The sequence below is a fragment of the Colletotrichum jinshuiense genome, chromosome 4 (genome assembly GCF_051148585.1).
Source record: "Colletotrichum jinshuiense chromosome 4, complete sequence".
Lineage (NCBI taxonomy): Eukaryota > Fungi > Ascomycota > Sordariomycetes > Glomerellales > Glomerellaceae > Colletotrichum > Colletotrichum jinshuiense.
In genome coordinates, this window is record NC_139311.1 from 1936975 (window position 1) to 1951075 (window position 14101).

Genomic DNA, 14101 nt, shown 5'->3' on the forward strand with positions numbered 1-14101 from the left:
GGTGGCCTTGTGACTCCGTCGTCAGGCATGTCTCGATGGCATACACTGCGATCCGGCCGAATGAGAATACACCACATGGACGCCACTTGAGAGGCTCGCCCACTTCTATCACGCCCTCGGTGTACAGGTGTCATGCAAAGGTCAGGATGGGAAAGGGATAAGGGGGCTTGCTTCTTTTGCCGGGCAGCCGCCCCGGGAGAGTGCAGTAGGTAGGTTTTGGATTCCTTGCTTGGAATCGGTGAGCTGGGCCTCAACGTGACCGCCCTGTGGACTTCCATATGGGGAGTCTCCGATGCAGCAAGCGGACGCAACTCGACGCTCGCTTTTGCATCTGCCACCCCCCCTGATCCTCCGGGACCAATACCCGGGACAGAAAAGAAAGCGTCCAAAAGGAGCGTCCCAAAATATGCAAATCCCAGACCGCGGGGTTTGTCTCGAGGTGGTAGACATGGCTCGTTGATGACTGTTCGCCTCGCATGGCTGGGTGATACAACGCCGTGCTCAACCAGGTGGTCCTAGTTTGTTCTCTTTCTTTTCATTCTGCCGCTCTCCCTTCAACCAATCCGCGGGGATGGGTTATTATCCTTCCAGTGTGAGCCAAGCACTGCTTGAGGAACCATACCTTAAAAGGAGGGTGGGACCCTGTCAACACTTTCCCGGGAAGCGATTGTCGCTGCGGGAAGGCCCGGTTTGTGATTGAGTGAGTGTGAGAAAGAGATTATGTGTGCCGCCCGCAAGTCTGATTTAGTCCCATGCGCGGTGCGGTCATGCTTCTCGGGGACGGGCCGGAGGATGTCGGCCGTTTGGGTGGTTTTAATGGAGACTGTGACATCGCCCACCGCCCGCACGCCGCGGCGAGACGGAGCAGGGGACCCAGGGCGGGAGAGACTACCATACTTTCGCTATGCATACCGGGAGACGGTGTGCCGGAGATATACTTGTTGAGGACTTGTCATAAACTTTGCTGGGGGACAGATCCTCTTCGGAGCAGCTCTGCGTGAAACGGAAGGCAATGTCGACGTAATATGTTAAGGGGGGGATTGAGGCCGGGGGATGACTTCTGACAGACCCGCTGGGAGATATGAGTTGTCGCCGGGGCTCTTGATAAAGCGCTCCGATGACGGTGTAAAGACTCGGCGACCGCAAGAGGCTGGTATGAAGTAGCGACGTGATTGAATCGAGAGAAATCTGTGTCACCTGCATTGAGTCAATGGCATTATAACATGTGTTGTGCCCATGACATAATCCAAAAAGGCATCAACAGGGTCTCATGAACGAGAGCCGCGGCCCTTCACCAATGTGCCGGATCGCCCTGGTATATGTGAGGAAAGATGTAATTCAACCCAAAGGGCAACTGGCCGAGAAGCAGGCTTTGGTAGTTCAGACGATTGGCTCCGAAAGGAAGCCAATGAGGTCGAAATGGAAGATTGGCAGATAGCAGCGTTCAGATCCCCCTCAAAGTTGTCGCCGTCCGACCAACCCTTGGGAAGCTAGTTGTCCGCCCTCATCTGGAAAAGCTAAAGTGGAGACTTTGGTTGTGGAGGGGGGAACTGTGGGAGCGGCTCAATGATGACCGGCCTCCTCAGTTTGTCGTCGCAAATCCCAGCCCAACCCCACGTGCCCGTCGCCTGCCAAAACCAGAAACCCCTGCATATTTCAGCCTTGTTACGCGTTTGCGAGGACAGCTACTAAGCTTCCCCGGGGGAACCCCAAAAAAAGTCAGCCTTGCCACCAGAAACGACCACTTGCCTCGACCGAGAATAACCGATTCACTACGAACTTTGTCCCATTGACGAGTACAAACAAACGTACAGCTACAAGCTCTTTGACAGGTTTGTTTTTTAAGCACAAATGTATATCGCTGCCCACAGCTCACAAACGACACCAGGCCGCCCCGTTTGACCGCCCGCCTCGTTTTGCGTAGTCAGCCGCTCGACTTTCAATCACCCCTACAGCTGGAGGGAAAGATACCCTGCGACAGGACCTCCAAGAGACGAAGCTCAAATCGAAGGACTATTCTACCGAACAGGCTGCTTGGCCCACGGAAACGCGAGAGCCTGGCTCGGGCGCGCTTGGAAATCGCTACACACACACACATCCTTGGACCATCAACATGTCGAGCCAAACGCCCTCTACCCCGGTCAAGGTGCCACCATCGGCTGCGAACCACTCAGCAGCAACTCTGGACCCAGAGCTCCGGTCACAAATCAACACATTATTACTCAAAGATGGCCATGTTACAAAGTAATCCCGCCCCCTCCCGCCCTGCCCCCCTTTCCTACCTTGTATTCCTCCCGGCCGACGCTAACATCGCCCCTCTCCACCAGAATCCAAGAACAACTCCTCCACTCTCTCCACGCAAACCAAGCAAACTGGCCGACCCTGGTTCAAGGCCATGCTCTCAACCTCCTCCGCACGGGCGAGGTGACGACCTTCCCAGAACTCCTGCGCCGTGTCCTCGACGACGTCCGCCAGGACACCCTAAACCCCTCGGCGGGATCTCCCTCAAAATCCAAGACGAATGGAGCAGACAAGGACAAAGACAAGGACAAGAAGACCAACGGCACCGCAAGCTCGACGCCGGCGCCTGGCGCGGCAGGAGATTCAAACGCGCCGCCGAACCTCGCCATCCCCTCGACTGTGATTGACGAGGCTATCAAGGTCACATGCGAGAGCTTAGAGGCCGTCTGTGAAATTGATGATGTGAGCCGGGGCTGAGAGGGTCTCCTTTGACAGGGGATTATGGCGCGGGGAAGGGAGAGGAGAAGGGATGTCCTCAAGGGTTAAGCTGCAGTCACGATGAAAGGGCGCATGTGTTCATGGACAAGCCCAAAGGAGAACCTCACAACGCTTCACCATACCGTGAGACGATCCTGAGGTGGACGGGTGCTGGCCGGGTTGAGTGAAAACCCCGCCTTGATGAGAAAAGAAAAAAGCCTTTTTATGTCAGCTTGAAACAATGCCGTGGCTGGCGTTGCGCGTGTATGTATAGAATTGGATTGATTACGTTGGGATTGGCCTTCATATTGCTGGAGAAGGGCATACGATATCAAGCTTGTAGACAAAGTCGGCTGCGAACAATGGCAAAAATGAACAGGCCGGTAGGCCACCTACTTATTCATCAATCCAGAGCGAGCAGTGTCGCCAGTTTCTCGACATGCCATAAAGTAAAGAGGAACCGTCTAGGGATTCGTTCCGAAACCAAAAGGGTAAAGCGACCTCACCCAATTTAAATACCTGGCCACTTTGTAAAACATTGCAAGACATCACCAGGGAAGAATAAGCTTTGGTTGATCAACTTGTCATAGAAACTACCCGTCTACCAACTCCGTCCGCCCCCAGATTTCCGCCGACAGGCACGAATGTCTGTAACCCGGCACATCATCTGTACGTTTGATCACGCAGATGCATCGGAGAGCAAGGAAAAACTAGAATACAACGAGGGCATGGCCTGCATTAAGTGGCACTTCAGCCCACCCTTTAGTCGTAGAGATCATCATCGTTACCGGCGTCACCGAAGCTGTTGGCAGCGTCGTTGGCCGCACCCTCACCCTCAGGGAACTTGAAGTACGCGCCTGGGCCAGCGTTCTTCATCTGCTGAGCAAAGGCCTCATACCGGCGAATCTCGACATCGCTAACTGAGCGGCGAGCCATTTGCATGGCCTCCTCGAAGTGGCGCTTGGTGAGCTCAGGGACGGGATCCTCCTCATCCTCATCCATAGCCTCCTCGCCAGCGGCCTCGCGAGCCTTGCTCTTCGCGATGTCGGCGGTAATAGCCTCCTTGATGGCGAGCTTGACAGCGCGCTGGGTGATGAAGCCAAGATCGGCACCGGAGAAACCGTGGGTCTTGGAGGCGATGAAGTCGATGTCAACGTCACCAGCGACCGGGGTCTTGCGGAGCTGGGCCTTAAGGATACCAGCACGGGCGGGCTGGTCAGGCAAGGGGACGTAGATGAGCGAGTCCAGACGTCCAGGACGGCACAGAGCAGGGTCAAGCTGCTCAGGTCTGTTGGTCGCGCCGATGACGAAGACGTTCTTCTTCGAGGTCATACCGTCCATCTCTGTAAAGGGGTTAGTGAGGGCATAAGATACGACGGAATGAATGAAGCTTACCAGTCAGCAGCTGGTTGACAACACGGTCAGAGGCGCCACCAGCGTCACCCATGGATCCACCACGTGCCTTGGCAATGGAGTCCAACTCGTCGAGGAAGACAATGCAAGGGGCAGCGGCACGGGCCTTGTCGAAGATGTCACGGATGTTGCTCTCAGACTCACCGAACCACATGCTGAGAAGTTCGGGGCCCTTGACAGAGATGAAGTTGGCAGCGCACTCGTTGGCGACCGCCTTGGCCAACATCGTCTTACCAGTACCGGGGGGTCCGTAGAACAAGACACCTCGGGACGGGGAAAGACCAAACTTGAGGAACTTCTCGGGGTGGTCGACAGGGTACTGGACGCTCTCCTGCAGTTCTGCCTTGACAGTCTCGAGACCACCAATGTCCTCCCAGCGAACGTTGGGCACCTCGACGACGGCGACCTCGCGCAGAGCGGAGGGGTTGGAGACGCCGAGGGCGAAACGGAAGTTCTCCATGGTGACACCGAGGGAGTCGAGGACCTCGGCGTCGATGGTGTCCTCGTCAAGGTCAATGAGGTCCATCTTCTCACGAATCTGCTGCATAGCAGCCTCAGAGCAAAGTGCAGCGATATCGGAACCAACGTAACCGTGGGTCTCGGAGGCGATCTGCTCCAAGTCGACGTCGTCACCAAGCTTCATGTTCTTGGTGTGAATCTGGAGGACCTCAAGACGGCCGGTAGGGTCAGGAATGCCAATGTCGACCTCACGATCGAAGCGACCGAAACGACGCAGGGCGGGGTCAATAGAGTTGGGTCGGTTGGTGGCGGCCATGACGACAACGTTGGAGCGAGCCTTCATGCCGTCCATGAGGGTGAGAAGCTGAGAGACGACACGTCGCTCAACCTCACCGTTGGTCTTGTCACGCTTGGGCGCGATGGAGTCGATCTCATCGATGAAGATGATGGCGGGAGAGTTCTTCTCGGCTTCCTCGAAAGCCTTTCGCAAGTTGGACTCGGACTCACCAGCCATCTTGGACATAATCTCGGGACCGTTGATGAGGAAGAAAAACGCGCCAGTTTCGTTGGCGACGGCTCTTGCCATCAAAGTCTTACCGGTACCGGGAGGGCCGTACAGAAGCACGCCACGAGGGGGCTTAATACCGATAGACTTGAAAAGCTGGGGATGACGCAGAGGCAGCTCAACCATCTCGCGGATCTGGGCCATCTGCTTTCTGCAGCCACCAATGTCATCGTAACCGACCTCGTTCAGGTTGCCCTCCTCCTCGTCGCGCTGGATGGGTTCGCCTTCGCAGTGAATAACGGTATCTTGTGCGACAATGCCGTATTCGGGGGGGTCGACCTCAACGACCTTGAACTCTACTTGTCTCATACCACCGCGGACGGTGAAGAGATCGCCCTGGCGGACAGGTCTGTAGGCCTCGCGGAAGTAGGGAGCGAGGAAAACGTCGAAGAGGGAGCCAGTGATGCCCTCAACGGTGTCGGCGATGGGGAGGACAGCAATGCGCTTAGCCTACGGGGGAGTTAGCAGCCCTTCTCAAAGTAAAGCATATCCGAGCTGGCACTTACGTATTTGATGTCTGGGCATGGGTGGATAGTGATCATGTCGCCGTGCTTCACCCGCAAGTTGTGGCGAACAACTCTGTTGATGCGAGCGCTGCCGTCATCGAGCTCATCGTCGGCGAGAACGATCAGGACAGTGTCCTTCCTCTTCTTACCGCGCACCAGCACGGTGTCACCGCGGAAGAGCTGGAGAGTCTCCATCGTGTTCTCGGAAAGGGCAATGATGGAGTTGTCATCGTTGACGGCATCGGTAACCCTGCTTCGGTCAGTCCCACGAGGCTTGCCCCACGTTGTCAAGAGCTCACGTACATCAACTGGTTGGGCTTCTTCTTCTTCTTCAGAATAGCGGTCGCAGTATCATCTTGCTGTTTTACTCGGTCAGTATGGTCGTCGCTTGCCACGAGGTTCATGGAGGACTGGGGAGACAAACATCCTTGACCTCGGCACCCGAGGCATCCCTGGTAGGTATGGTCAGCGTCGTTTTTTCTGAAGTCGCACTGCTTCCCGCCCGAGGGGGGAGCAACGGATATCTACTCACATCAAGTTGACCTTCTTCTTGTGCTCGGCGGGCTGTTCCGACGGAGGCGCCATCTTGTATGTTTGTGATTCTGATGGCTCGGATGTTCGTTTGCAGTCGGAAGGGTGAGGTTGAAGGTGGATCGTCAGCGGTGTGGGGTAGCTGTCGATGTGAAGGTTTTCCGTAAAAGCAGGAAAACGGACGGAAGGACGGCGTGGATTGATTTATATCCCTTCCTTAAGATATGAATAGGGAGAAAGGAATTTCGTGGTTTGCGGAGATAAAGGTGGGAGGTTTGGGATGGGAAGGAAGCTGTGGTTTCGGAGAACAAGCAGGTGCAGTAAAGGCCAGCAGCAAGGTGGTGACGGGAGGCGGCAATCACTGGGAAACGTCCCTGGACGACCAATGAAATCATAGAGTGGGGCGGATTAAGTGGTCTCCGGTGGTCTCGGGTAGCTTAGGTAAGGTGCCGCTCCAGGGGTCGCATATGGCCCAAGCTCTGTGATTCAGGTGTCGTCAGGGCAGTGGAAAGTGTTGGAAGCTTCCACTTGCTGACCTTGAGGGACACCGTAGGCAGCCTCTGGCCACGCACTCACAGCGAGTCGGTGTCGTACGCACGTCCTCCACCTAAACCACCTACCTCACTTAGGGAACCTTGCTTTTCGGTACTTTGCCTTATCGCCTTTTTGCATTAGTGAGCTTTATCGACATGGCAATTGCACACCTTTGCCTCACCGAGATCGCCTTACACTTCTATGGGTCCCTCTCTCACTTTGCCTACTTGCCGCCTGAGGTGGCCTGTCACCTGCTTTCTCTCTCACCTGGATGCACGAAATCCCTTTAGCGCAGCGGCGAACAGAGACAGACGGAAAGAGCGAGAGGCTTCTTTGTTGGCTTGGTATCAAATCCATCAAAGGAGCGGCCAGTCCGACGCCCAGTCGAGGACCTCAGCTTTCCTTAGCAACCCCCCATCAACGGGACAGTAGATGCATGCGGCGGCGAACTAATGACAGCTGGGATTGCTGCACGCTGCAAACAAACGGACCCTCAACTCCACCACCCTTCCTCCAAGGCCCCTGGAGTCGAGTCATCCGCCGAACACTGTCTCCCCCCTCCTCCCCGAATGACTTTGCCTCCAATCAAACGGCGAAGCTCCGGTTATTCATCGCCTCTTGCTGAGAAAGCGGCCACGTCGCCACTTTCTGCCGCCACCCAAGGTATGTTGGGCTTCCCGCCGAGTGGCCAAACATGGGGACCGCGTCGGCACGCCGCATGGTGGGTAGCATGTTGATGTGGTGCTCCAGCAGCCCGAGCCCGAGAATGCCGACGCCGGAGCGGGGGCTGCCGGCGGCGATCCTCTCGGAGCGGTTGTTGGTCTGTAAGAATGCCTCACACAACCACGAAATTGCTGGGTAATTGTGGTTGCAGCGGGCAAGGCAGTGGTCATGGCTCGACATGTCGGGCCGCCTAAACCTTCGTCAGCACTGCAATATTTAAACCATCTCAACGCAGTGGTAACGGCACAGTTGCGCTGCTTACCCGATGGATGGGCTCGAGGAGTCGGAGCCAATCTCCACCACGTCGGACCTAAAGCCCATCTGAAGTGGGTTGATGGCTGCCTTTTGGCTGGGTGCGCCGGATGGAGCTGCTGGCGGGCAATGACTTTGACTCGGGCTGTTCATCCGTTCGTTCGTTCGTTGCCGGAAGTTTGCTGACAGTCGCAACTCTCGTATATTTGGATTCGTCCAATACTGAGGAATGAGTATCACGGCAACGCTGAATCGTAATGTACAACGCGACGACCATAGTATTCTTATATTGCGGTATTTGGACCACGCCTCGGCGCCCTCCCGTTGGCCTCCTACCACTTCCCCTCCTGATAGACCAAAATGCCGGTAGAGTCTATTCAAGCCATGTCGTGGCCAGGCTCCCTACCGGATGTATGCAGGCCAGCCCACCCTGGGCTGGTGCAGATTTGGTAACCAGTGGCTGTGCAACAGTCTCAACACCAGCACCCACCATTGGCACATTCACACAACAGGTCCAGGGCCATCTGGCCTGAGCTGCACGTAATCTTGCTTGCTATGTTTATTCGTTATCTGGCTTCGGACTGCACAATGCCGACCTTCATTATTCCAAGCCCCAGTATCTTGGGCTCCTCCTTTCTGCTGGTCGCCCACAACGTACTGAGATTCCGACTCGTTCACTTAGGGACTAAATTCATTTGCAAACAATGCTGCAAGAATCAGACTGCCTGACGGACCAGTAAGCAACTATACCCCCCCTCCAACGTCGAAAGTTGAGACCCGATCTGGCAAGCTAGTAGGGCCCAAGGCACTATGACGAGGTAGACCAGGCCAACGGGCAGGCTACCGCACCTCAGCCTCAGCCATAGCCTGACTTCCTTTCACAACAAGCTTCAAAAGTCCGTCGGAATGCCACACTGGCTCTGGCGCTTGGTGCCCCTGAAACAGCCCAAAAAGCACTGCACAGCCCCGTCCCTGTAAGTCTTCTAGAGTTCTAGAAGCACTCTGGATGCTGTGGGTGGTAGTCACTGGCCGCTATCGGGCCGCCTGTCTCCCTCCAAGCCCGGCCCGATCTTGGTTACCGGCCCGTGCTTCTACACTTCTCAAGCATTGTTTCTGACGCTATCCCTCTAAGACTGACTCTCTGCGAATAGCGCCAGCTGTGGTCATGCAAAGTCGTGTAAAAAACAAAATATATAAAAAAAACCCGATACACACTTGATTTCACGTGCCTTGCCAAAGTCAAGTTGGAGGGTGCTGGCTATCTATCTCAGGCGCACCTCGTTGGAGCACTTACATGCACCGTTCCGTCACTGACATGCATGCACCGCTTTCTCCCTGAAGCCTCGACCAGCCACATACTTCTCACAACGAACCCCATTTAGGGATCGTTTACATGTTCCTCTCTCTAACTGGGTGACGTGCAGCTCACCACAGCCTGCTGCTGCCAGGGGTTTCCCTGATAAGCCAGCCCCACGCCTCATCGATAACAACCCCCCGCCCCCGCCATCGCAACCTCACCCGGCAAGGCTGCTCAGCTGCTCCTCCGTCAGCACTAAACCATAGCTATTGATGCTATACTGCACGTTCCGGCCCCCAACGTCACCATATCTCTTATTGCCTTGCCTTGAACCTGGCCCGGGGCATCGGAGTTGTGGCGGGGCTTGTGCTAATGGCAACCCCTTTGGTTGCCTCTTCAATTCTTCCCCGGCGACGTACCCCTCCAAGTGATCACAGGACCAAAGGTTTCTTCGGTTATCAAATACTGTAAGGAGCCGTTTAGAAGTGGACGGAGCATCACACAAGACGAAAGATGCCGGATCAGGCTCGGTATTAAACGCTGGGCTGAACTATCATACAAGATCATGATCTCCCTCCCCAGATGCGAGGTTGAATAGCTAAGCGCGAATTCCATTCCCCCTACCCCCGTATGCTGTACTCCAATTGTCGGGCGGGAAAACCCCCCGCTCGAATAATGCATAAGAAAGAAAGTCGCTTTTGTGAACCATTTCCCAAAAAAAAGGACGAAAATAATCCTCCAGTTAATGCTTTTTTCCTGCCAACAAGGCCTTTGTTGCGTTACTCCTGTGAAAGAGCCGGCTGATACCGCATCTGCAGAACCCACTTATCATCAAAGTCGATGCCTCTCCGAATTTTGGTGCCCGCCTTCTTCCACACGGTTGCACCAAGACCCATGTCGGCAATGAACAGCTTCCAGTCATCGTCTTCGGCGACGGCTCCGTGACCATGCTCGCCTCCGGCATTGTTGATGTTTGCAGGGTCCGAATCAGACATGGAAAGCATCGCCTCAAGCAGGCCTTTTTTGGGCGCACCCAATGCCACCACGTAGCGAGGTTTGACGTAAAGACGGCCACCATCAATGATGCTGACCTTTCCACTTGACGGGTCGATGCCTGTTGGCACATCGACTGCGAGAACGAAGGCTTCGTTTCGGTTGGCCCATTCTATTAGCTCGTAGACAGTGGCTTGGTCACCAGTCCGAAGTTCCTCAAATGAAATCGCCAAGCCGAGGAGAGCATCGATGATGAGCGTTACCGATGTGGCCGGGGTGGACGCGGTCTTACGGAGCTGTTCGAAAAACTCGAATTTGTTGTGCACCCGACCACCAAAGTTCTTGAAGATTCTGATTTGTTGTCGCATGTCTTCGAGCAGGTCTCGCTCGCGATCAATACCGACCACGCAAACTAGGATATTGATCCCCTTGTTCCGCAGATGCCGAGCTGCTGAGATCGCTCTTATACCAGATTTGTTGTTGCCAGCAAGAATTACGACCGTAATGGCAGCCGCCAAGCTGTCACTCTGAGCATTGGCGCCACCGGTGCCGAATCGAACTTGAATTGCCGGGTCCTCGAGCGCCCGCAAAGTCACTTCGGCGATGCCTCGACCCGCGTTCTCAGCCATCATGTCTTCTGTTAGCCCAATTTCATTGGCAGCAATATTCTCCAGATTGAGCATTTGCAGGGCGGAAACGGTTTCTAGTCGTCGGTTGGATGGTTCGAGGTAGAAGCCGGGCTGTGTGACATGCTGCAGATGGTTAGTACCCAGAAGACTATGTGGGCTGTCCTGACGACGAAGCAACGCTTGGGGCTGTCTGTTCAGACGTACGTTGGAGTTGGCGCGATTCAGGGGCTGACTGTTGAGTTGCGCGCTCGCTTTTCGCGATTGCGACCTCCTTGCCACTCCCGGTTTGCTTTCCGCCCTCCGATTGCTCTGAGCGCTTCGGACATCCCGCCCGCTCAGTCGATCTCCTCCGTTGATGGCGTCGTCAGCTTCGCTGTTCCAGAAATCCTGATTTGCCTTTGACGATGAAGAAGGCATATCGAGAACGTTCTCAGAGTAGTGGAAGTTCTTCCCTCCTGCAGTCCCCGGCTTAGGCCGGCGGTTGTGCGATACCAGCCGATCTGCATCATCAACCAGGTCTTCCTTGCGCATTTGATCAAAGATGGTACGCTTGTCAAACTTGGCCAGGTTATTCTCAAAATCAAACTCGGCCATCTCCTCTGTAACATCTTCAGATGCCCAACCGTTCTCGGGAAGGTCCTTCTTCCCCTTTATGCCGCGCTTCAAGGAATGGAAGGGCTGGAACGAAGGCGAGCTTTGCAACATTGGAGTCTGTCTCCAACCTTTCCCACGATCAGCTGCGTTGCCGCGAGTCGGAGTACCTTCTGGAATGCTTTCTTCCGCCACGCCGTTACGAGGAGCTCGCAGCTTCTCTCGGCGCCTATTCTTCTTCTTTTGCGACTGGCCGTGAACTTCGTGCGCGTCTTGCGGCACTGCGCTGCTCTCCCCGGCGTATTGCCTTGCGGTAGGCGTCGGGTTTTCCACGTGCAGTTCTTGCAAGGTCTCGCTTAGACTCAGAGTATCGTCTCTAGGCCCTGCGGCGAGACGTGCGGCGGGCAGAACCCCGGGCTGTCCCAATCGAGGATCCCTTGCTTCGGCCACACTTGGTTGAGGTATTACCTCGGGCAAGGTTTGGGTGTCGCTTCCACTTCTAATAACGGACCCAGGCCTCTTACCCATACTGAGGATCGCGGGGTCCGTAAAAGCCTGTTGCGCGGGCTGGTTGATTAAGGGAGCCGGAGCCGGAACAGGAGCCGGAACAGGGCTGATGCCGGGCGCCGTGAAGGTGTTGGGCGCGACATCCTCCTTGAATTCGCAAAGCTCGAGAATGTTGGCTGCATCGATGACGACTCTGGGAAGCCAGTGGTTCGTTCCGAGGGTGAAGACTGTGTATCGGTGCTTGTCAGTCGGGGGGCATTGTGTCCTGAGTGGCCGTCGAGAGCATACCATTACTTAGGGTGAGACTGGCGCCGGCCTCTATGGCGCTGACAGTACCCTTCAGCATTGTGCCTTCAGGCTGCCTCAGCGTCACCAGCATTTGCAAGCCGATGAACTCCATCGCGACGGTTGCGTCACAGCGCCTAGATACTGAGTCGTCGGCTGTATCAGGTTGCACCGCAGTGGGTTCGCGTCGGGGTGCGTGAGAAGCGTAGAAGGCACGGGTTGGCTTCTTTCACAGTTCTATAATTATCGCAGGTCGCCAAGAAACGTCGCTACGCAGATACGGTGTTGAAGACGTGTTGGTGGAGCCTAGGGATGAGGTTGACGTGGGAAGGTATTTGTGCGTCTTGAAGAGGGACCAGATCAGATAGCTTCCTTCCTCCAATTCCCCTCGGACACATTCACTTACTGGGTTTAGGTTACCTTAACTTTTTCCCAATCCTTATCGATAAGGCACAGTAGCGTAGCGCACCGCAGGGCAGGCGCAGGTCCCAGGCCAAGGTCACGGGGATGTCGGTAGGGTGGCGGGTAGCTACAGTACGTACTGCCGCAGGGGAAGAAGGGACGAACGTCATGGACGCAAGCTTCCCGGCAAGGGACCACCTAAGGACGGCCAATTCCTTAGTGCCAAAATCAGAGTGGAGGGAGGACCTGCTGTCCTACCATACATAGGCATATTAACTAGGTACCCAGTGCCTTGATTTAGTTAACAGTCGAACCTGCAAACAATAAAGAAATCCCAAGACCTGTTAAACGGCAGCAACCAACATCTAACACTATATTGCACTCAGTTACCCTGTGCATAACACGAATCGTCAGCAGTGCACGCAGTCGCACTGACTAGCGACTTCTTTATACCTAGATACCCTGTAACAGGCACTCATCTTAATTCTATGGGTTAAGACAGAGAGAGAGAGACAGAGAGAGAGAGACAGAGAGAGAGAGAGAGAGAGAGAAGAGGCGAGGCATGCATCACTTCCTCACCAGCTTACCACCTACCTATACACATGACCTGGATCGAGTTTGTTTCTTATTCGCACGCCCTTCTGTCAATATCTCAGACTGACCAAAGCTGGTTTCTAGCAGACCCCTGGGCAAAGGCGCATGGATGCCTTTGAAAGTCATCGTCTTATTTGTTCGTTATCAGAGCAGAGGTATTTCCTTGTCTTCAAAAGACATGCTCCCTAGGATTAAAACCAGAGCGTCCACGTCCAACGTTATCTATGTCCAGACAACTATGCGGACGGCAAAATGAAAACCCTGCCAACCCTGCCTGGACTACCCGAGCCGAACCTTGCCCGTGAGACTTCCCCTTAAACGCCGTAATTATGTCAATGCCAATATGTCCCGTGGTTTCCACTTCAATAGCCATAGGCCGCCATGGCTTCTTCCTCGTCATCCAGGTCAATAACCTCCACGCCTTTCTTAACAAACGACTGTGACCGTGAGTTGGTTCCGGGCGTGCTCCTGGCAGGTTTCACATCTTCGTCTTTTTGTAAGAAGTCGGCCATGCTGGGCGGCTTCTTGGCAACAGCCTGCTCAGCGCTGTACAGTTTGTTGTAGAACCCCACAACCCGCGGATGAGCCATGACCTTGTCCTTTTGAAAGCGAAGTACTTGCAGGCCTTGTTGGCTGGTCGCTCGACTGAGTGCGACGTAAGCCTGGCCTTTTTCAAACACCTTGCCGAGGTCAACTTTGACTCTTTCTAGTGTCTGTCCTTGGGCCTTGTGAATGGACAGTGCCCACGCAAGGATCAGAGGGAGCTGGCTTCGACTAGCCTGCACCTCTCCCGTTGGCGTTTCAACCTTCCAATCCTCGGGAACGCACAAGATTGTGCGAGTAGACCCATCCACCGCAGCGAACTCCACGACAGGAAACTCAGTTGTGCCTTTGGTCGCTTCTTCAACCTCTCTGCTGAAGGCTTTGATCTTACGCTTCAGGTTCCCGTCTGGGTCCCCATCAATATCTGATCCATAGTCCGTTGGGTGCCAGGACTCGAAGCTGGCCTCGCTCATGAACCGGGTTACCTTTCCCAGCGAACCATTGACAAGCGTGTCATCCATATTCTTGATCAGCATGACCTGGGCACCGACCTTCAACT

General features: G+C 54.9%; 4 protein-coding genes across 4 annotated transcripts; 1 reads left to right on the forward strand and 3 right to left on the reverse strand.

The window, feature by feature from the left end:
* Positions 1-2113: 2113 nt before the first annotated feature.
* EsH8_IV_000480 (uncharacterized protein) lies at positions 2114-2718 on the forward strand (the record flags this gene model as incomplete). The annotated part of the gene is made up of 2 exons (XM_083265370.1): positions 2114-2244; positions 2328-2718. 2 exons carry the CDS (start codon positions 2114-2116, stop codon positions 2716-2718), a joined length of 522 nt encoding a protein of 173 aa, XP_083124265.1.
* A 762-nt stretch (positions 2719-3480) lies between these two features.
* On the reverse strand, positions 3481-6246 carry EsH8_IV_000481 (AAA family ATPase CDC48; the record flags this gene model as incomplete). Its single annotated transcript, XM_083265371.1, has 6 exons — positions 3481-4061; positions 4114-5605; positions 5662-5911; positions 5965-6020; positions 6086-6113; positions 6194-6246. 6 exons carry the CDS (start codon positions 6244-6246, stop codon positions 3481-3483), a joined length of 2460 nt encoding a protein of 819 aa, XP_083124266.1.
* A 1065-nt stretch (positions 6247-7311) lies between these two features.
* On the reverse strand, positions 7312-7770 carry EsH8_IV_000482 (uncharacterized protein; the record flags this gene model as incomplete). Its single annotated transcript, XM_083265372.1, has 2 exons — positions 7312-7639; positions 7712-7770. 2 exons carry the CDS (start codon positions 7768-7770, stop codon positions 7312-7314), a joined length of 387 nt encoding a protein of 128 aa, XP_083124267.1.
* Positions 7771-9777: 2007 nt separating this feature from the next.
* EsH8_IV_000483 (YjeF-related protein N-terminus-domain-containing protein) lies at positions 9778-12118 on the reverse strand (the record flags this gene model as incomplete). Its single annotated transcript, XM_083265373.1, has 3 exons — positions 9778-10743; positions 10825-11945; positions 12007-12118. The coding sequence occupies 3 exons, from the start codon at positions 12116-12118 to the stop codon at positions 9778-9780; spliced, it is 2199 nt and encodes a 732-aa protein (XP_083124268.1).
* Positions 12119-14101: the final 1983 nt, after the last annotated feature.